Source organism: Anomaloglossus baeobatrachus, chromosome 7 (assembly GCF_048569485.1).
Source record: "Anomaloglossus baeobatrachus isolate aAnoBae1 chromosome 7, aAnoBae1.hap1, whole genome shotgun sequence".
Lineage (NCBI taxonomy): Eukaryota > Metazoa > Chordata > Amphibia > Anura > Aromobatidae > Anomaloglossus > Anomaloglossus baeobatrachus.
This window is the reverse complement of record NC_134359.1, coordinates 54,344,705-54,366,502: the sequence shown is the minus strand read 5'-3', so window position 1 is coordinate 54,366,502 and position 21,798 is coordinate 54,344,705. Positions and strand designations below refer to the sequence as shown.

The window sequence follows — 21,798 nt, the reverse complement described above, 5'->3', positions numbered from 1 at the left end:
TCACACGTTTGTGCCTTTGGTACGTGTTTGGCGGTTTTCTCATGTACCAAAGACACGTACACACGTAGACCTATGTATTCCTATGGTTTTGGACACACGTAAGTATTTTGGCACGGAACGTGTGTCCGTTCCGTACTTACGTGTGTCCATGTGCTCCACACGCCCACCCGTCCGATTTCTCTCCAGCATCACGGGTGTCACATGGAACGCAAACGTGTCACACGTAATGCACACGGACCACACGGATGTGTTCCGTGTGACACACACCGGAGAAAAAACATTTGTCTGTGTGAAAAAAACCCAAAACATTACTCACCTTCTCCAGCCCTCCTGTCTCTGCCGCTGCTGTCACTTGCTGCCAACCGCCGCTCATTATGCTCATTGAATATTCACTTCACTGCGGCCGGAAGCAGCAGCAGCGGGGAGTCGGCAGGACCGGAGACCTAAGATCAGCACTACGGATAGCAACGCCAGGGACAGGTGAGCAGAAAGTTCCCGTTCTCCATGTGTTATCACGGATAACACACGGAGAACATACGTAGCCCATAAACATGGGTCACGGAGGGCAAAACGCACCTCTGGCACGTCCGTGAAAAATGTGCGTGGTTTTTCACGGACATATGAGAGAGGCCTTAGGGAAATTGTCTTCATTTCTGTAAAAAAAAAAATAACCCATAGCATGTATGTAGCTTCCAAACACTTGCTTTTCCCCTGCTTATATTGATATTGGATTTATACACATTTGGAGTAGTGATGCTGGCAGTGAAAGTGTCAGTATTCCTCTCCTGTAAGCCTGCTGCAAAGGATTGTTCTCATAAGTCCTCCATTGGAAATAACGCAGATATCGATGGTTTCGGCCAACAGTCTTATGTGTATGGGGACGCCAGTCAACTGATGGTTGGGTGAGATGTCGGTTATGCATGTACGATTTCGGGCACATTGTTTCCCTGAAGATAGTCTGTGAGCCAAAATGTCAGCCGATGGCACTCTCATAGAGAACACAAGACCACTGTGGAACAAGTGTTCATCTGTATAAGAGAGTTGGCTTTGATGGATGTCTGCCAAAGCATGTCCGACAGCCATTTAACGTGTATGGCCAGCCTAAAGCCCGCTTTACACACTACAATAAATCTTACGATGTGTCGGCGGGGTCACGTCGTAAGTGACGCACATCCAGCATCATAAGGTACATTGTAGTGTTGTCTTGCTAAATTCTACTAAAAAGGGGGCTGAAAGCCCGTACTTACGAAGCGCTCACTGATATCCTAATCAGGCACGAATACTAATATTCTTTATAGCAAGATACTATTTATTTTAATAGCACATGAATATAATCAATGGTACATAGGCATTTAGAATCTTATAGTCATAGAAACTTATACAATAACAGAAATATGCATCAACATTACCGTTATGTTGTAGCAATCCTTTCACATCGGAGGGAACTCGAGTTAAGATAAGGAATCAACATGGCATGGCATCACAGGAACAGTGCGTACGTACACTTCAATGTCCTGGAAGGTATTTCCCTACCTTAAGCGAGTTCCGTGTATATTTTATAGGAAAATATTGTAGGTTGTGTCTAAATGGTCACCAGCATATGACAGCTGAGTCATGTTCATGTAACTTGACCACAAAATGTTGTAGGTAACGGCAGCTTCCTGCACATTTCCAGCACATCCTGTCAGTTGACAACTGGCTGACCACAGTTTGACCAGTATTAGTGAAATATTGCAATGAGCCGTAAATTTCATCCTTAAAACTGTCTTTAAGCTAACCACAAGTTTCCTGTAAGTGGAACTGTAAATGTTACTTCCTTATTATCTAAAACTGCTTCAAGACATGTATTCCTTGGTATTAGTGAAATATTATCCAAAGGACATCTTCTTTGATACTGAATTATTGATGGATCAAATAATATCTGGGATCACTCCTATCTTTTGATCATGATCCCTATCTAATAGTCATTCAAACTTCAGTCATATCACATTGGTATCACAATCGGTCCTTGATCCCAGGGATTATTTTCCATCATCAGTATTCCACTAGAAGAAGATCACTCGGAATATACCATACCATGACCAAGAAATATTGTTTGCCACAAATTGTCTTGCTTTGTTTAGATAAACGTTGAATCACAAATATAATCAGTTTCACTACTATGTATAGTATATTAAAACTAAAAGCAATATTATCTGAAAAGCTCCCTTGAATATCATGTGTTTTGGCATTTGCTCGATATTCAAAGGAATCATTACACATTACATTTCCCGATATGTTACTAGAAGTTTCACTAGTCCCATTTATGAACATATTGGCATAAGGCCATAACATATCATGAATTGTCCTTTCCACTAAGCTGGGTTTAAAAGCATCTACAGTATTTATAGCTGTCCCAAAACTTATTTTTATATTCCCCATAGGGATGAATCCCAGGTTAGTCAGTCCAGTCTTATATCTTAGTACCCAAATTCCTCCCTTAAAAGCCAGATATTGCAAATTGGTGACTGTTGCATTCAAATTTCCTTGCCACCATGGAAGATTGATCCATCCCACTATGGAAATGGGTACTGTAGTATTCTATAGATGAACACTTAGAGTGTCTTTATCAGCAAGATGATCAGAACAACTTTTCTACTTTAAGATTTCCTCCATCGATACCGGGACATCCAGATAAGGGATACTGGTGGCTGTAACCGGAGAATGTGTACAGAGCCAGCAATCTGTGTGTTGAAAATGTGATTGTGCATCAGAAATTCATTCGCCACAGGTTCCTCCTGATGTAGACTTGTCCATCCAACGACCAGAGAGGCAAACATCAAACACAGGAATTTCTCCATCTCATCACTATCGAGCTCTTCCCAGTAGCCGATACCATGGATTCCGCTTATTTACCACACCTTCTGCAAATAAAGATACACTATTATTCCTGTAAATAACATTTTTCTTGTGGGACATATTCCCACTTCCCCACTCCTGGTCTCATCAGGAGAGTACGATCTTTTCCGACCGCTATTACCTCTGCCTCTGAGGGCGGTCCTTGGAGGTTTTGAATCCATATTTTTTGCTCCTACATTTGTAATATTAGAGGATCCAAAACCTTTAGTACCCTGTATTGTTAATTCTGCCGGGGCAGTTCCTTCTCTTATTTCAGACAAGTTTATTGGAATTATTAACATCTGAGCCACCTTCTGGTGTTTCATCAATATCAAAGGTTCATTTCCCAAATTTAGCATCAGTACCTTGATTTCTCCCTGATAATCTTCCTCTATTACCCCTCCCACCACTATGGCTCCTTTTAACACTAAACTAGAACGAGTGTCTATTTGACCATAATGATCCTTCAGTATCTGGCAACCCAATCCTGCTGAAATTGGTTTTACCTTACCTGGGGGTACCACGACAGTTTCCAATGTACTGAGGTCTAAACCTGCTGAATAAGGCGTCGCTCTTTCTGGTGTGCCCAAACAGCTGTACCTTGCCTTGTCAACTGCTGGACTGATTTGTCTGATGGCTGCTGCTTTATCTGCTTCTGAATTAAACAAACATTCAAGTGAGTTAGTAGGGACATGAGCATCGACATGAAATACAGTGGTCTTGGTAGATTGAATAATCCCTTCAATGTCTTGCCACACTTCCCTGACCATCTCAAACACATTTTGCTGTTCCTCTCCCCAGTGGAACTCATAGTTTTTCCTCATTACTTTGTACAAATGAGCCAACATTTGTCCCAAATGAGGGATATGTTGTCTCCAAAAATCAAACAATCCAATATAAGACTGAGTCTCCTGTTTGGATTTAGGGACCGGAAAATTAATAATTTTCTGTCTGGCATTGGGCAAGATCTCTCTGTGCCCCTTGTTCCACTGAATCCCTAGACATGTTACCACCTGAGACGGTCCTTGAACCTTGGCATCATTGATTTCCCATCCTTTACTCCTCATATGAGCAACCAGTTTTGTCAATTGATCTTTCACACTTTGCTCATCTTGTCCTTGTATCATTATATCATTGATATAATGTGAGATCTGCATTTCCTTATGACAAGACATAACCCCAAAGGAGAATTTTCCTTTGGTTCGATTAAGAGTCATCCATTTTAGGATATCAATTCCCAAAATACATTCTGGTAGAGAAACTACAAGCACCGTATACTCCTTGATAGGTAAATTACCTATCTTCAAAGCTACCTGTGTCTGAACCCCGGTGATCACTTGACCACCTAGTCCAGCAATTTTTACTCGAGGTCCTTTTATTTTTTCTGGGTTTCCATGAATTAAAGTAGCCTCCGCCCCCGTGTCAATCAAAGCTGGGACTCTTTGAACATTTCCCGCTTTCCAATGTATGCTAAGATTGACGTAGGGACGTTCGTCCCTTTTTATCAATAGGGGGGCTTGGCTGGCTACCTATGGTAAATCACTTCCTTCTGAACTTTCATTTACACAGACTTCAGTCTGTGTATTAGCCCTTCCTTCCGTGACCTTTGTGGCCACGGCTGCAGCCAGTTCTTCCAATGGATAAACTGATTGAAAATCTTCCCAAGACACATTCTTTGGGGGTTTTTCCCCTTTTCCCTCTGATTTCTTTACCTTGGGGGTTTTTGAACCCCCTTCCACATTTGTAGTGGTCACTTTCTTTGCAGATAGAACTTTCTGTTTGTACAACTTCCATAATTCTCCTGTCTCCTTTCCATCAATCCTTTCCTTATTGATCCCGGCTTTAAGCAAAGCCTGGAACATGTCTTTGCGAGACACTCGTGGGGCCTTCCCTACTGATTTCTCTTTACAATCAGGATTGTTTGGCTTACTGTTACCAAGATGGCCTCCAGGGGACGATTTATCCCACTGTCCCATATCCTGTAACTCCTTCATCCTCCCTAGAACTACACCGATTGATTCTCCAGTCAGCGCTACAGTTAAGGTTAAAATAACTGAGTTGTATGTTGGAGGAGCATGTTTAACCAGCCTATTTCTTATGCTGGCTGTCAATGGGTACTGGAGATAATCATCATCCATTCCCAAAAGAGGAAGAGCATTCCTCATTGCTTCTTCCTTCAGCCGCTCCATACCATCTTTTAAGGTATACCAAGGTTTACCATTGATAGGAAAGTCTGCTTCTGATGGATATTTGTCCAGAAAAGCATGGGCTAGGATCATGATTAAGTTTTGAGTACCATGCTCATTATGATCAACAAAATAATTTTTTATTGATCTCTGAATTTCTGGGTCACGAGACATGGTGACAAATTTTGCCACGTCTCCGGCGTCAAAGTGCACTCCACCTCCTCCGAGATCGTGCACCCTGAGCAACCAGGGAATTTCTCCTTCTCCTGGTTTTTGTCTAAACTGTGTTAAAATGCTATCAACTTCTCCCTGAGAGTAATCTTCAATGGTTACTCGATTTTTTACATGAGGAATCGTTCTCTCATTTGTGATGGCATTACCATCTTCGTCATATTGCAGATTCCCCTGACCATCCCGGACATGTTCCCGGATGATCTCATTCTCTGTCCTCTCTAGGCGCCTCCTTACTGGATTAGCCTGAATCTTCCCTTTATGGTAATCCTCCTCATCAGATGATGAAGATGAATCCCACACATCCCCATCCCAAGTATCGGGATCCCAGTTTATAGAAGCTGAGACGATACTTTTATGTACTTTGGTTTTATTTACCTTTCCTCTTTTCTTGTACTTATTTTGAGCAATTTTTATGGCAGCTTTTTCTGCCACATTCTGATAATGTTCCAATTTATCCTTCAACAGTCTGGTATTACATTCCAGAACTGTTTTCAGGCCACCTAATTCTATCATCTTTTGTTCCATCTGGGAACTTTTCTTCTGCATCTTTAGATTACGCTCATGCATTACACTATATGCACTTGCCAAAATCCACATGTGCCGTGCTAAAGACACTACATCACCTGTTTTCACAGGGACACTACCGAATACATTCACAACATCAGTAGCTTCACTACCCTTAAGCTTATCCTGCCATTGTTTGTGCCGTGCTAAAGACACTACATCACCTGTTTTCACAGGGACACTACCGAATACATTCACAACATCAGTAGCTTCACTACCCGTAAGCTTATCCTGCCATTGTTTGTGCCGTGCTAAAGACACTACATCACCTGTTTTCACAGGGACACTACCGAATACATTCACAACATCAGTAGCTTCACTACCCTTAAGCTTATCCTGCCATTGTTTGTGCCGTGCTAAAGACACTACATCACCTGTTTTCACAGGGACACTACCGAATACATTCACAACATCAGTAGCTTCAATACCCTTAAGCTTATCCTGCCATTGTTTGCGCCGTGCTAAAGACACTACATCACCTGTTTTCACAGGGGAACCACTGAGTATATTCACAACATCAGTAGCTTCACTACCCTTAAGCTTATTCTGCAATTGTTTGCGCCGTGCTAAAGACACTACATCACCTATTTTCACAGGGGAACCACTGAGTACATTCACAACATCAGTAGGTACACAACCCTTATGCTTATTCTGCCATTGTTCTGCCAATCCACAATTGACCAATTCATGTGCTATAAGATTGTAGGGAGCCTCAGTACAGCATGGGATCTCCACAACAACCTCCTTAACATTATCCTTATGTTTTCTGAACATTTTGACACTATGCAAAAAGATTGAAAAAATATCTGGAAATTTGCCAAATATATGTTTTTAATTTCTAAATTACAAAAATTTGTTAAATTACTTCTAATAGAAGTAATCCTGCCGACTACGCCAATTTATGTCTTGCTAAATTCTACTAAAAAGGGGGCTGAAAGCCCGTACTTACGAAGCGCTCACTGATATCCTAATCAGGCACGAATACTAATATTCTTTATAGCAAGATACTATTTATTTTAATAGCACATGAATATAATCAATGGTACATAGGCATTTAGAATCTTATAGTCATAGAAACTTATACAATAACAGAAATATGCATCAACATTACCGTTATGTTGTAGCAATCCTTTCACATCGGAGGGAACTCGAGTTAAGATAAGGAATCAACATGGCATGGCATCACAGGAACAGTGCGTACGTACACTTCAATGTCCTGGAAGGTATTTCCCTACCTTAAGCGAGTTCCGTGTATATTTTATAGGAAAATATTGTAGGTTGTGTCTAAATGGTCACCAGCATATGACAGCTGAGTCATGTTCATGTAACTTGACCACAAAATGTTGTAGGTAACGGCAGCTTCCTGCACATTTCCAGCACATCCTGTCAGTTGACAACTGGCTGACCACAGTTTGACCAGTATTAGTGAAATATTGCAATGAGCCGTAAATTTCATCCTTAAAACTGTCTTTAAGCTAACCACAAGTTTCCTGTAAGTGGAACTGTAAATGTTACTTCCTTATTATCTAAAACTGCTTCAAGACATGTATTCCTTGGTATTAGTGAAATATTATCCAAAGGACATCTTCTTTGATACTGAATTATTGATGGATCAAATAATATCTGGGATCACTCCTATCTTTTGATCATGATCCCTATCTAATAGTCATTCAAACTTCAGTCATATCACATTGGTATCACAAGTGTGTAACAGCTACGTGCGATTGTGAATGAATGGTAAAACGTTCATCGCATGCACGTCGTTCATTCCTCATGAATTGAACGTCAGGTTGTTCATCGTACCCGGGGCAGCACACATCGCAGTGTGTGACACCCCGGGAACGATGAACAGATCTTACCTGCCTCCCGCGGCTCCAGCCGGCTATGCAGAAGGAAAGAGGTGGGCGGGATGTTCACATCCCGCTCATCTCCGCCCCTCCGCTTCTATTGGCCGAATGCCGCGTGTCGTCGATGTGACGCCGAACGTCCCTCCCACTCCAGGAAGTGGACGTTCGCCGCCCACAGCGAGGTCGTAGGGACAGGTAAGTACGTGTGACGGGGGTTAATCGTTTGTGCGGCACATTCAACAAAATTGAACATGCCGCACATATGATGGGGGCGGTTACGATCACATACGCTATCGTATGCAGAATCGTAACATGTAAAGCAGGCTTAAGAGGAAGACATGAGTTCTGACCCATCAGTACTCCAGATGAGTACATGCTGAAATTAATGCAGTAGAAGGCAAAAATATAGACTGGGGAAAAGCAGTGGCTTGAAAGCCGAATGAAGACTAATCACTTAATTAAAAGATTTGTGAAGTTTCATAAGTTTCCAAACTGAACAAAATTATTTTTAAAAAATTGTTTAGTTCCTCTTTGAAAGGTTTGTACAGTAATTTCAATCAGTACCCTGTCTTTAGGATAGGTCATAAATATACAATATGATCAGTGGGGTCTGATGACTGTAACCTCCCTAGCGCCATATATATAGTTGTGGTTGCACATGGTACTGCAGCTCAATCCCGCTCACTTGAGAAAAGTGCCCATGTGCAATTATATCCCATACAAACACTTTTTTAGTATAGCCTAACCTATTTTAACATAGCTATATTTCTTTTTTTCCCACAGTTGATAAACCATTCCTCATCGTTATAAGAGATAACATCATTTATGGGATGTCTCTTGACCCCCTGGAAAAGACCAATGATGCTATGGTACCAATAGCGGGCATCAGGAATGGATATGATGTGGAATTTGATGATTCTGAGGAAATGATCTATTGGATTGAATATCCTGTATGTATTCCAAGGTCAAGACTCGGAGAACAGTTACTGATGTAGCAGAGCTGAATTTGGCATTTAATTCAGATCTTCTGCACTGACAGCGTCAGCTCTGCTACAGCGATATATTGTATGAGGAAATCAGCATCAAAGTTATTTACTTCTTTTTATCCAGGGTGAAATCCATCGAGTCAAGGCAGATGGAGCTAACAGGACAGCATTTGCGCCATCTGTTATCATGGGCACGCCTATCGGTCTGGCTTTAGATTGGATTTCAGGGAATCTCTATTACACAAATCCAGCAACGCAATCAATAGAGGTAAATTATGAACAGTTGCAGGATTGATGTATGGTGTATTAATGAGCTCTAAATCATCCAAAAGAGGATGTTTTCCAGCACCAAGGGAAAGTAGATAAAACTTTGTGCTGGAGAACATCCCGTTTTGGGTCATTTAGAGCTATTTGACCTGGAAGCCTGACCAGTGTATTCTCTATGCACTACATCCAGACCACAGATGGTCTATCCTGGAAGTCTTTTAGGATACTTATCTCTTAAGGGTGCTTTACACGAGATGACGGATCGTGCGATGCATCGTCGGGGTCACGGTTTTTGTGACGCACATCCGGCATCATATACGACGTCGTCTCGTGTGAAACCTCTGAGCGACGCAGTATCGCTGACAAATCGTGAGTCGTGTACTCGTCGCTCAGTTTCATAATAGCATTTATTTTTACTTGTGCCGGTTGTTCATCGTTCGCGTGGCAGCACACGTTGCTCCGTGTGACACCACGGGAGCGATGAACTCTGCTTACCTGCGTCCCACGGCTTCTTTGGTTTTATCTTCCAAGCTTCCTCTTTCATCCTACCCCAAACATGATCAATGATGTTCATGTCTGGTGACTGGGCTTGCCAGTCCTTGAGCACCTTGATCTTCTTTGCCAGGAGGAACTTTGTTGTAGAGATGGGTGTATGAGATGGAGAACCATCCTGCTGCAGAATTTGATCCCTTTTATGATTGTGAATATAAAAGGTAGCTAATACTTCTTGATATTTTAGGCTATTGATATTGCCTTCCACCTTGCAAATGTTTTGCATACCCCCATACTGAATGTAACCCCAGACCATGATCTTTCCACCACCAAACGTAACTGTTTCCTGAATCCATACGGGCTCCAGTAGGTCTCCTGCAGTATTTGCGGTGGTGGTGGTGTAATTCAACTGAAGATTCATCAAAGAAATCCACCTTCTGCCATTTTTCCAGCCTCCATCTGTTTAGCAGGCTGTAAGACTTGGCAAATGCCACACTGTTTTTTAATTGCCTTTTGTTTAGTGCTGGCTTCTGGGCACTGATTCGACCATGGAGGCTATTTCGAGACAGAATCCTACAAACTGTTCTAGTTGACACTTGGACTTGAGGTGACCAGGCCTGTTGGAGCTCTGCTCCAGTGGAAGAGGGGCTGGCTTTGAATTTTCTAGCCAACAAACGTTCCTCCTGAGCAGTTGTCTTGCGGGGTCTGCCGGACCTGGGCTTGGCAAAAACATCTCCAGTCTCTTCAAATCTTTTTTTAATTCTTTTTACTTGACTCTGAGACACATGAAAGGTGCCAGCCACCTCTGCAGTGGATCTGGTCTTCAGCCTCTTGATAATCAAGGCTTTGGTCACAGGGTGGATTTTTGGCATGTTGTCAGAGGTCAAGTTGCAGTTCAACTGAAGGTCTGGGGTGTCTGGGTTTCTTTTTATACACACCCACTAATTAACCGATCATTTAGTGAGCACAGGTGAGGATGTAAACTAGGATTGGGTGCATTATATGACAAGGCGACAAAACTTTTGTCTTGCCAAAATCTGACCTTTCTGTGTTCATTAAATGATCAATATTTCAGCTTTGCAGAAACTTTATTTTCATAACCTAAACCAAATTTGGAAGGGTTTCAGCTTTCAAAAGAGTAATTTATGAAAACAATGGATGAATTTAAAGTGAGGTTATAAGCTTTTATTTACATAACATGATTAAGCGACAAAACTTCTGTCAGGGAGTGTAAAAGGTATTTGTTTGAATGTTCAGAGAGGTTTGGGGGCTTATAGACAGGTTGCTAGACTACTGTAAAAGAAGTGGGACAGGTTGTGGGCTTAGGTTTTACTGGTAAACCTGGTGACAATTTTTGTTTTAACAGATTATCAAAGTTATGGGTTTTATCTTCTCCCCGTTTTCTTCTAACTTTCTTACCTTGTCTCCTTTAATTTGTATCTGAATGGTCTGTGGCGGTCCTCCATCAGAGATTACAGACCATATTCTCTATGGTATCTCACGTGAACATCTTCTTTATTATTTAAGGTTCTAAAGCTTTATGGAGACGTGAAGTATAGGAAAACTGTTATCACAAATGATGGAACCCCTACAGGAGCGGGAAGGCCTCTTGGAATCGCTGTTGACCCAGCTAGAGGGTATGATACACCATTATGATTTATGCAAAGCACAGAAATGTAGAAGATTAACCAATAAATACAGTCATGGACATTAAAGAACAGGTTCATTGTCAATGAGATTTGCTGCATGTCATTTAAAGTGTCTGGATAAACACATGTAGGTTTCATGAAGTCTGTGATCTTAAACCATTCCTGATGTTCAGATGAGACTCTATAACATGCTCAAATAGGACCTTTCACCAGATTAAAGTGATCAGTTCCTGATCTTGTTTTATTCCTGCTGCTCCCCTGAGGTTTCTTTTTTAATAAATCCACTATAAGGATCAATAGATCTTATTTTTTTTAATTTCATATCAGTTTGTATGGTCTTTACCAAATGGGCGCTGCTCACAGGGTTATAATGCAGAACAACCTAAGGACAATCCCTGAGAATCCTTCGAACAATCAAATTTTATTTCATTATTGGTCAGACTTTGCAAAATTTTGAATCATATTAATCTACTCCTTCACCTTATCTTGCTTCATTTTCTCTCAATCTCCATGCTGAAAGGGCTGTTTTACCTGCCTCGTCCATGCACTTACAGTAGCTGTTTGGGACTGCAGGTCTAGCAATTATCAGTACACTTGTGTCAATGTCTCTGCTCTCCTCCCAAATTCCCAGACATGATGACAAGGGGAATCAGGATAACAGGACATGGACCTCTAAGCTGACTATCAAACTAGGGACCCTAAGCTGTCCCTTATCCCAGAGGTAAGCTTGAGGGTAGCTAGGTCTGGGCCCCCAGCGTGTCCCTAACTCTTTTTTTTAGCCCTGATCTTTCACCCCATCTCTCCCCAGGAGAGGGCCGAGACTGGAGAAGCAAACCCCACAAATAGCAAAGAAGCACAGACGGAAAAAAAACAAAACTCATGCACATTGCAAGCAGGCACAAGGGAGAGACATTATGAACCCAGGAAGAAATAAGCACAAACAGGAAATACACTAACAAATGGGACATTTCCACAGCACACAACAGGTCACCAAGTTCTGGATCACAACAATAAGGCACGATACGCAGGAGCAACGCTGAAGCTATATCCAGCGACCAGTAATAGGATCCAGAACTTTATAAAGGGTGAAGGTGGCTGTGAGTGGTCATTAGCAGCCTGATCTCCTAGCAACAGCTCACAAGCCAGAAGGAATTAACTCCTGCTGTACTGGAGAGCAGTGAAGCAAAACCTAGCCGACACCCGTGACAGGCTGTAAAACTGTCCAACTGCGGTGTGAACAGAGTGTGACGCCGCCATGGCACCCAGTGAGTGCAAAGCCAAACACTGCATGACACATGAAGAGAGTTTGAAATTAGTGTGTGACCATGGAAAATGGGAGCAGTGAAGCTGACAATCGTATATGGATATTTTGCGAGACCTTCTGGCCAAAGCAACAACTCTAAGGGGGGCTTTTCACGTTGCGACATTGCTACTGCGATCTCATCGGGGTCAAATCGAAAGTGACAAACATCCGGCGCCGGTAACGACGTCGCAACGTGTAAAGCCTAGAAGCACCGATAAACGATCGCAAAAGCGTCGAAAATCGGTGATCTGTGTAGTGTCGGTCATTTCCATAATTTCGCTGCAGCGACAGGTACGATGTTGTTCCTCATTCCTGCGGCAGCACACATCGCTGTGTATGAAGCCACAGGAGCGAGGAACATCTCCTTACCTACGTCCCGCCTGCAATGAGGAAGGAAGGAGGTGGGCGGGATGTTTACGTCCCGCTCATCTCCGCCCCTCTGCTTCTATTGGCCGCCTGCCGTGTGACGTCGTTGTGATGCTGCACGACCCGCCCCCTTAGGAAGGAGGCGGGTCGCCGGCCAGAGCGATGTCGCAGGGCAGGTAAGTGCGTGTGAAGCTGCCGTAGCGATAATGTTCGCTACGGCAGCTATCACAAGATATCGCATCTGCGACGGGGGCGGGGCCTATCGCGCTCGGCATCGCTAAAATCGGCTAGCGATGTCGCAATGTGCAAAGTCCCCCTAAGGGCATGAGCAAGGCAGCTAAGGCCTCCGACACACATCCGTTAAAACCACGCACGTGAAATACGGGCCGTTTTTCGGGTCCGTGATCCGTTTTTTTGTCCGTTTTTATGGTTGGTGTGGCCTTTGTATGACCGGTGTATGCTAGCCGTGTGTGCGTGTGTAATGCCTGTGTGTGCGTGTGATTTGTAACTGATGTGTGAATGTTTTTTCCGTGTGAAATGTTCCGTGTTTAATGTAAAATGTCGTGTTTGATTACCCGCTGACAGCAGACAGAGTTGCGTGCTGAGAATGAACTCGGGTGAACTTCACCCGACTTCATCCTCATACCGCGGCTCTGTCTGTTTCATGTACTGATTAGTGGTCATCCGTGAAGGACTCACCGGTGACTGCTAATCCCCTGAGTGACTGAAGTGAGCAGCGCGATTTGTGCTGCCGTCACTCAGGTTACCCGTGGCCTGCTGGAGTCACCCACCCGAGACCGCAACTCACCTGTGACTTCATCGCTGTCACTCGGGCGACTTGCTGTCACAGGTGGAGGATCCAGTGGTGGCCGTAAGTAACCTCAGTGACAGCACAGCTGATCGCGCTACTCACCTCAGTTGCTGCGTGGATCTGGCAGGAGCGGCGGTGTTCTTCTGCAGCTCCTGTCACCTCCATGTAGCAGAGCTGGAAGCGACGCGGGACCTCCGTGGATTACGCCGGACATGGATGGGTATTTGGGGCATAATAAATTGGTGAACGAGGGTCTTTTTTAGTGTTTATTATTTCAAATAAAGGATTTTTCGTTGTATTTATTTAGTGTAACTTACAGATTAATCATGGAAGGTATCTCGGGCTGCCATTAACTCCTTATTACCCCGATTGCCAACGCACCAGGGCAATTCGGGAAGAGCCGGGTAGAGTCCCAGAACTGTCGCGTCGAATGGATGCTGCATTTCTGGGCAGCTGCTGGCTGATATTGTTAGGCTGGGGGGCTCCCCATAACGTGGATCTCCCCATCCTGAGAATACCAGCCTTCAGCCGTGTGGCTTTACCCTGGCTGGTATCAAAATGGGGGGGGACCACACGCCATTTTTTTTAATTACTTATTTATTTTTTTTACTGCACATTATAGACCCACCCACCGGTGGCTGTGATTGGTTGCAATGAGACAGCTGTCACTCAGTGTGTGGGCGTGTCTAACAGCAACCAATCATAGGCGCCGGTGGGCGTGGAAAGCAGGGAATACGAGATTGATTAATGAGCGGCCGGCTCTTTCAAAATAGTAAAAGCCACCGGAGCAGTGTGAACGCCGTGCAGCGCCGCGCCGGTGATCAGGGATCGGTAAGTATGAGAGAGGGAGAGGGGGGAGACTGACCGACAGACAGAGAGAGGGACAGACAAGACAGAGAGAGAGACAGATAGACAGAGAGAGACCGACCGACGGACTGAGGAAGATTGACCAACATAGACAGAAAAAGAAAAAATAGCCGACATCGCTACAAAAAAGCACAAAACGTACACGGAGCATACAGAGATGCATACGTGTCACGTACTTGTGCGCACCAAACCATTGACTTTGATGGTGTCCGTGTGTGCGTGTTCTGTGCAGGAAACAGACATGCTGCCGTGAAAAACGGAAACACATACGGATCACGGACATGGACACACGGACATGATGAAAAACGCAAGTTTGACCACAAACATAGATTTACATTGGTGCACGTTTGTCCGTGTCTCCGGTATATACGGAAACGGACAAAACACGCACCTTTTTAACGGATGTGTGTCGGAGGCCTAAAACAGCTCTTTAAGCATGGAGTTCTGGGAAAAAGAAGCAAAATAAGGTAATGGTGTGGTTTACAAAGATTAATAACTTTGCAAAGACTGATCAATGATTAAATATATTTTTGTTTTATTTACTCCTTAACCATATACGGTTGAACCAAAATCTACAATTAACTGATTGATACGCAGGGTTCATCAATAGGGGAAAGCTTTGATCAGCTATATTATACATTTTATGTAATGTACATTTTATAGTTTGGCTATCTGTGTGTGTTTGAGCCTGGCATTTTTCACTAACCTAAAACATTATTATTTTTTTTTTATTATTATTATTATTATTATTATTTTACGCATTCAAATTTAATTTTGGAAATATTATTATTTTTGTTTAATAAACTAACATTTTTCTTTTTTAGAAAGATGTACTGGACGGACCAGGGCACTGAAAGTGGTGGAGTTCCTCCAAAGATTGCCAGTGCACATATGGATGGGTCCAACCCAACTGTCTTGTACACCAACAACCTTGATCATGTTGAGTTTATCACAATTGACATCACTGAGCAGAAGCTTTACTGGGCCGTTACTGGCAGCGGAGTGGTAATAATCACATTCTGTGTCATTCACAGTAATTTTGTGCTTTATAAGTTTTTATTGCAACAAATACTTAAACTTGACCATGTGAATAGTGATTCTTCAGATTAGGACGTGTTAATACCTGTCTCCATCAGGACAGAGCACCAATCTTTCCCAAATTATAGCACATGGTACAGTATATTCACAGGGCAGTGACCGGCTAAAAATAAGGACCTCTCCGAATAGTTGACACTCCAGCAATTGTATATTTGTTTTCGTTGACCTGAGTTATAGTGGTGCACCAGCTTTGGCCATGTGTTAGAGAATAAGTTCATACCTACCAACATAGGGATATTAATTTAAACCTTCAATTTTGCCCCCAGAGCATCCCCAATTGCTCCTGGGAATGCCCATGAGCCAGATGAACCACGTACGTTTGGGTGAACTTTACACAAACTCCATGCGCCTTATGTTCAGGAATTTGCTATAACTTCTTCCAGAATGTATCTCGGTGGGGGAGACCCCGGGTGAATCTGGTTTCAGAAGGTCACAGCACCTTGCCGCTGGCAGGTTCACTACTGTTATTTGATAACATCTGGTTGCTTGTGGTGGTGTAAGGGTTAAGCACCTTTTCCTACCTGGCTGCTGGCTGTAGCTTCCAATCTCAGGAGCAGCTCTTTGGGATCACTCCCCTTCCCCATTTAAGTCATGTGATCTGATCACATGATGCCTGTGATAGAAACTGAATCACTCATTTCTATGTGGTCCATTTGGAAGGAGCGAGCTGTGGAAGAAGTCTGTCGTGTTGTGTGCAGCAGTGGTGTTTGCTGCACTGAAGCTGCCTGGAGTGTTTTTCCTTTGCATGTCTATTTTCTCTGTTTGTATTCCTATCCTTGTGTATCTGTATTGTAGTGGTGAGTCTAGTGATCTCATTGGCCTGCTCACTAACCAGAATGAGTGTAGGGCTAGCTGAGGGTCTAAGGTATTCGACTCATCGATAGGTGTCAAGAAACTGTATAGGGACGCTAAAGCGGGCTTTACACGCTACGATATCGTTAATGAATTATCGTCGGGGTCACGATGTTTGTGATGCACATCCGGCGTCATTAACGATATCACAGCGTGTGACACTTATGAGCGACCTTAAACTATCGCAAAAGCGGTCAAAATCGTTTGCCGCGGAGAGGTCGTCCTGAAACAAAAAAAAACGTTTTCTGCTTATTAGCGATGTTGTTTATCGTTCCTGAGGCAGCACACATCGCTATGTGTGACACCGCAGGAGCAACAAACATCTCCTTACCTGCCTACACTGGCAATGTGGAAGGAAGGAGGTGAGTGGGATGTTACGTCCCTCTCATCTCCGCCCCTTCACTTCTATTGGACGCCTGTCGTGTGACGTCGCTGTGACGCCGAACAAACCGCCCTCTTAGAAAGGAGGCGGTTCGCCAGCCAGAGCGACGTCGCAGGAAAGGTAAGTCCATGTGATGGGGGTAAGCGAGGTTGTGCGCCACGGGCAGCGATTTACTAGTGTCGCACAACCGACGGGGGCGGGTACGATCGCTTGCGATCTTGCTAGTGAGATCGCAGCGTGTAAAGTCCGCTTTTAGGAGCTCTTTAATCAGCTTAAGGTGAGTGCAGGAGGTGTCCTCTCACTCCTCTTCCTAGCGGCAGGGACCTCCGATGTCTTGTGACCTTTGTGTTCCCTGTATATTGTTACATATTCTGGAGGTTATCCTGGTACCAGGTAAACCCTGGTAGTCATGTGCGTGACACATATGAGAGACACAAAAGTTCAATAGGACTATATGCGAGGGATAAATTAAGTAATGAGCAAAGACTTGCTCACCTGGAAAGGTTGTGTCGAACACGACCACTGTTGTAGCTTGAAAACGGCTGCAGCAGCCCCAGAGATACAAACTATGCTTCGTGGAGACAAAAAGGTTAATCCTGTCCTACCTTAGGAAGAGAACTTAAGATAGGATCCTGAATAGTTATTTTATTCTCCAAGTTTCGGAGATAAACTCCTTCATCGGGAGCAATCACCATCTAATTGTGATTGATCCTGAGGAAGGAGTTTCTCTTCGAAACGGGTAGAGTAAAATCACTATTCAGGATCCTATCTGAAGTTTTCTTTTTTTCTCCATTATTTACATTATGTATTAATAATGCTGATCTCAGTAAACAGAGCTTTTATATGGCTATGGTTTCTGGCACAGAGTTTCATTATATACTGTACAACCATTGTGATTAATCTAATAATTGTCTTTGTAGATTGAAAGAGGAAATGTGGATGGAACAAACAGAATTACCATAGTGCAGCATCTCTCACACCCCTGGGGTATAGCTGTCCACGAGAACTTCTTGTACTATACTGACCGGGACTATGAAGCCATTGAGCGAGTTGATAAATCTACAGGATCTAACAAAGTAGTCATGCGAGACAATGTCTCAGGACTTAAGTGTCTGCGTGTCCACTACAGAGACAGTGAGTACATTTTTCACAATAGTGAGTTAGATAGATTTAAAAGGAACCTGTCACCAGATTTCGTGACTATAAGCTGCGGCCACCACCAGTGGGCTCTTATATACAGCATTCTAACATACTGTATATAAGAGCCCAGGCCGCTGTGTAGAATGTAAAAATCACTTTATAATACTCACCCAAAGGTTGGTGCGGTGCACACTGGTCAGATGGGTGTCTCTGTTCTCCAGTACCGGGCCTCCTCTTTCGGTCATCTTTGTCCTCCTTCTTCTGAAGCCTGGGTGCATGACGCATTCTACATCATCTACACTAGCCAGCATTGAGGTCCTGCGCAGGCCCACTACAATATTTGATCTGCCCTACTCAGGGCAGAGCAAAGTGGACCTCAATGCCGGCTAGTGTGAATGACGTAGAACGCGCCATGCACCGAGGCTTCGAAGAAGGAGGACAAAGGTGGCCGAGAGAGGAGGTGCTGGTACCGGAGAACAGAGACACCCATCCGACCAGTCTGCACCGACCTTTTCGCCTAGGACACACGGCGAGAAAAATAGAGCGAGTGGAATGCGATAAAAAATCACATTCCACTCGGACCAATATTACTCTATGGGGCAGCTCCCATGAGAGATTGTATTCTCAGCCCTAATCGGACCGAGAAAACAGTCGCAGCATGTTGTTGGTGGAATGCGATTTTGTTCCACTCGCACCCATTCAAGTCTACGGGGCGAGAGAAACATCGCATTGCTCTCGCGTTACACCGGTGTAATGCGAGAGCAGTGCGATTCTCACATCAGCCAGCAACGAAGGAGATAGGGAGATAAATCCCTCCCCTCCGCACCGCTGGCCCTCCCCTCTGCAGCGCTGGCCCTCCCCTCCGCAACTTTGGTCTGATCGCATGATAGGACCACAGTTGCATGACACTCGGCTCATGCTGTGCTGCGAGCGTGAGCCGAGTGTCATGCGAGGACTCTCACTAATCCTCGCGTGGCCTCAGCCTTAGGTGAGTTTATAAAGTGATTTAAACGTTCTACACAGCGTCCTGGGCTCTTAAATACAGCATTCTAGAATACTGTATATAAGAGCCCACTGGTGGTTGCCGCAGCTTATAGTCACCAAATCTAGTGACAGGTTCCCTTTAATGCTCAAAAATAATAAATGGCTCCTTTTCTAAGACTCCACCAGTCTCCATGTCCCTGTGCAGAATCGGTCTCTGTACATCTTGTTCTGGTTTAACAGACACGTGACCGTTACAGCTACTCTCAATTTCTGGCCATTTTTTTTTCAAATGTTCAGAGGTCCTGAAACATCATTATTGCCTACTATTTGTAATGTCACTGAAAACTAATGCATATGTTCAGTCTTTTTGTGCAAGTGAATCTTTTATTGCCCAAAAAGCATTAGTATTAGAATTATTATTATTTAGGGCATAATCACATATTGAAGAAATTTATGCAACTAAAAATCCCTTCCATACATGTGAATGGCCTTTTTCCTGCAGAATATGTTCATGTATTTCTGCAATGAATCTCTATTTCGTTTCCCATACAGAATCATCTGGTTCATCTAATGGATGCAGCAACAACCCTGATGCCTGCCAGCAGCTGTGCTTGCCCAAACCCAGTGGCCGCTTCTCTTGCGCATGTGCTACAGGGTTCAACCTGAGCGCTGATAACCGAACCTGCACGCCGTACAACTCCTTCATTGTGGTGTCCATGCTCTCAGCAATCAAAGGATTCAGCTTAGAATCTGCGGATCACTCTGAAGCTATGGTACCAATGGCCGGACGAGGTAGGAGGCCTTTATTTAACATCAGTACTTATGTAGGATTTTTAGCTTTTGCAGTACAATTTTAGAATAGACCAGATTTGTACGGATGCTCTTAAGGGTGCTTTACACGCTGCAACATCGCTAGCGATTGCTAGCGATGTCGAGCGCGATAGCACCCGCCCCCGTCGTTTGTGCGACATTTGGTGCTCGCTGCCGTAGCGAACATTATCGCTACGGCAGCGTCACACGAACATACCTTGTCAGCGACGTCGCTGTGACCACCGAACAATCCCTCCCTCAAGGGGGAGGTGTGTTCGGCGTTATAGCGACGTCACTGCGGCATCACTAAGCGGCCGGCCAATAGAAGCGGAGGGGCGGAGATGAGCGGGACGTAACATCCCGCCCACCTCCTTCCTTCCGCATTGCCGGTGGATGCAGGTAAGGAGATGTTCGTCGTTCCTGCGGCGTCACACATAGCGATGTGTGGTGCCGCAGGAACGACGAACAACATCGTACCTGTGGCAGCAGCGATATTAAGGAAAGGAGCGACGTGTCAACAATCACCGTTTTTGAACGATTTTGTGATCGTTGATCGTCGCTCCTTGGTGTCACACGCTGCAATGTCGCTACCGCCGCCGGATGTACGTCACTAATGACGTGACCCTTACGATATATCCGTAGCAATGTCGCAACGTGTAAAGCACCCTTTAGATAAGACCAACCTTGTCTTTGGTGATTTTGAGTAATGCCAAATGCCAATGTAGTGGTGCCACATTGGTTAGATAAGTCTTTGAGGTTGGGATAAAGGTGTTATTGTTATATTAATCTGGAAGTTTGGTTTCACAACAAACTCAATTATGGCAAATGTAACTTTACAACTGAGACTGAATCTTAATGGATGAGGATAATGATTTTTCTAAAAAAAAATTTTGTAGGTCGTAATGCACTTCACGTGGATGTTCACATGCAGTCTGGTTATATATATTGGTGTGACTTCAGCAGCACTGTATCTGGATACAATGCAATCCGCCGTGTTAAACCCAATGGCTCCTATTTTAGAAATGTTGTCACTGGTGGTATTGGGAGGAATGGAATACGAGGGATCGCTGTTGACTGGATTGCAGGTAGGTGAAACCAAAAGCATTTGTTTGCTACAGTCCATATATGTTTAAAGGGTTTCTTTGAGAATTTTTGTCCCTAAAGTATGGAATGTCATAAATTAAAAATAAGCATAATCTAATAATTTAACCCTTAAAGATTCCATCACTTTTAGTGACTTACTGATCATATGTCTCTTGAGAACAATCAATAGCCAATGACTGGTTGCAAAGGTCAAGTAACGAATGGACGTGAAGTCATCAATTCTGATAGTGTTAAAGAGGTTTTCCACTACTAACATGATCCCCTTTCTGTTGTCCTAACTCTTCCTAACACTTTCCTAATATCTATCTACTGTACTCTGGGCCTATAAGCTGATCTTTCTGTGAGTCCTATATTCCTTTATTGATATTATACCTTTAATCTTTCCAGTCTGGAGACCAGAATTGGACCAACTGAGCAGGACACGTCACTGGAGGGGGCAGGGATGCCTCTCTGTGAGTGACAACAGTTTGGGCGTGCATGCCAAGATCACAATTGACTCTCCCCTCAGATCCCACCAGTGACGTGCCCTGCTCAGTTGATCCGATTCCAGTCTGCAGCCGGAAGGATCAAAGCTGCAAAAATAATAATAAAGATATTTACAAACCTCTTAGAGATCAGCTTACAGGAGCAGAGTAGATAGCAGAAGTATATTAGGAAAATGTTAGTCAGGAAGAGTTAGGACATAAGAAAAGGAGTCACATTAGTAGTGGATAACCTCTGTAAGAACCATCAAAGTGGTAGTTTTGGAAAGATATGTATTCAAGGTTTATGCAAATCTTATTTCATTTTATACTATAAATGCAATGTTTAAAAAAAATTAAAAACTCTGCAATATCCTTTCATTCTAAATCTTCATGTCAAATTTGTAGACTTGGGATAAGTGATTACTTACAGTAAGGCTACGTTCGCACAACTGTATTTGATGTCCAATGCACACGCACAGCACTAGGACCAATTTTTCTCAGTTTTGCTGTGCAGA

The 21,798-nt window shown here is 43.7% G+C and overlaps 2 protein-coding genes across 3 annotated transcripts in view; one reads left to right on the top strand and one right to left on the bottom strand.

The window, feature by feature from the left end:
* LRP2 (LDL receptor related protein 2) overlaps nucleotides 1-21,798 on the top strand; it is a 402,994-nt gene that overhangs the window by 246,967 nt on the left and 134,229 nt on the right. For both annotated transcript variants that reach the window (XM_075317292.1, XM_075317291.1), the window contains exons 32-38: nucleotides 8,492-8,658; nucleotides 8,819-8,962; nucleotides 10,981-11,090; nucleotides 15,274-15,454; nucleotides 17,702-17,915; nucleotides 19,458-19,697; nucleotides 20,612-20,800. In XM_075317292.1, coding sequence (XP_075173407.1) covers nucleotides 8,492-8,658; nucleotides 8,819-8,962; nucleotides 10,981-11,090; nucleotides 15,274-15,454; nucleotides 17,702-17,915; nucleotides 19,458-19,697; nucleotides 20,612-20,800 — 1,245 coding nt within the window. The remainder of the gene's footprint in view (nucleotides 1-8,491; nucleotides 8,659-8,818; nucleotides 8,963-10,980; nucleotides 11,091-15,273; nucleotides 15,455-17,701; nucleotides 17,916-19,457; nucleotides 19,698-20,611; nucleotides 20,801-21,798) is intronic.
* On the bottom strand, nucleotides 1,326-3,987 carry LOC142245042 (uncharacterized). Its single transcript, XM_075317293.1, has 2 exons — nucleotides 3,389-3,987; nucleotides 1,326-2,903 (listed from the first exon to the last, which is right to left on the bottom strand). Exons 1-2 carry the CDS (start codon nucleotides 3,942-3,944, stop codon nucleotides 2,848-2,850), a joined length of 612 nt encoding a protein of 203 aa, XP_075173408.1. The 5' UTR covers nucleotides 3,945-3,987; the 3' UTR covers nucleotides 1,326-2,847.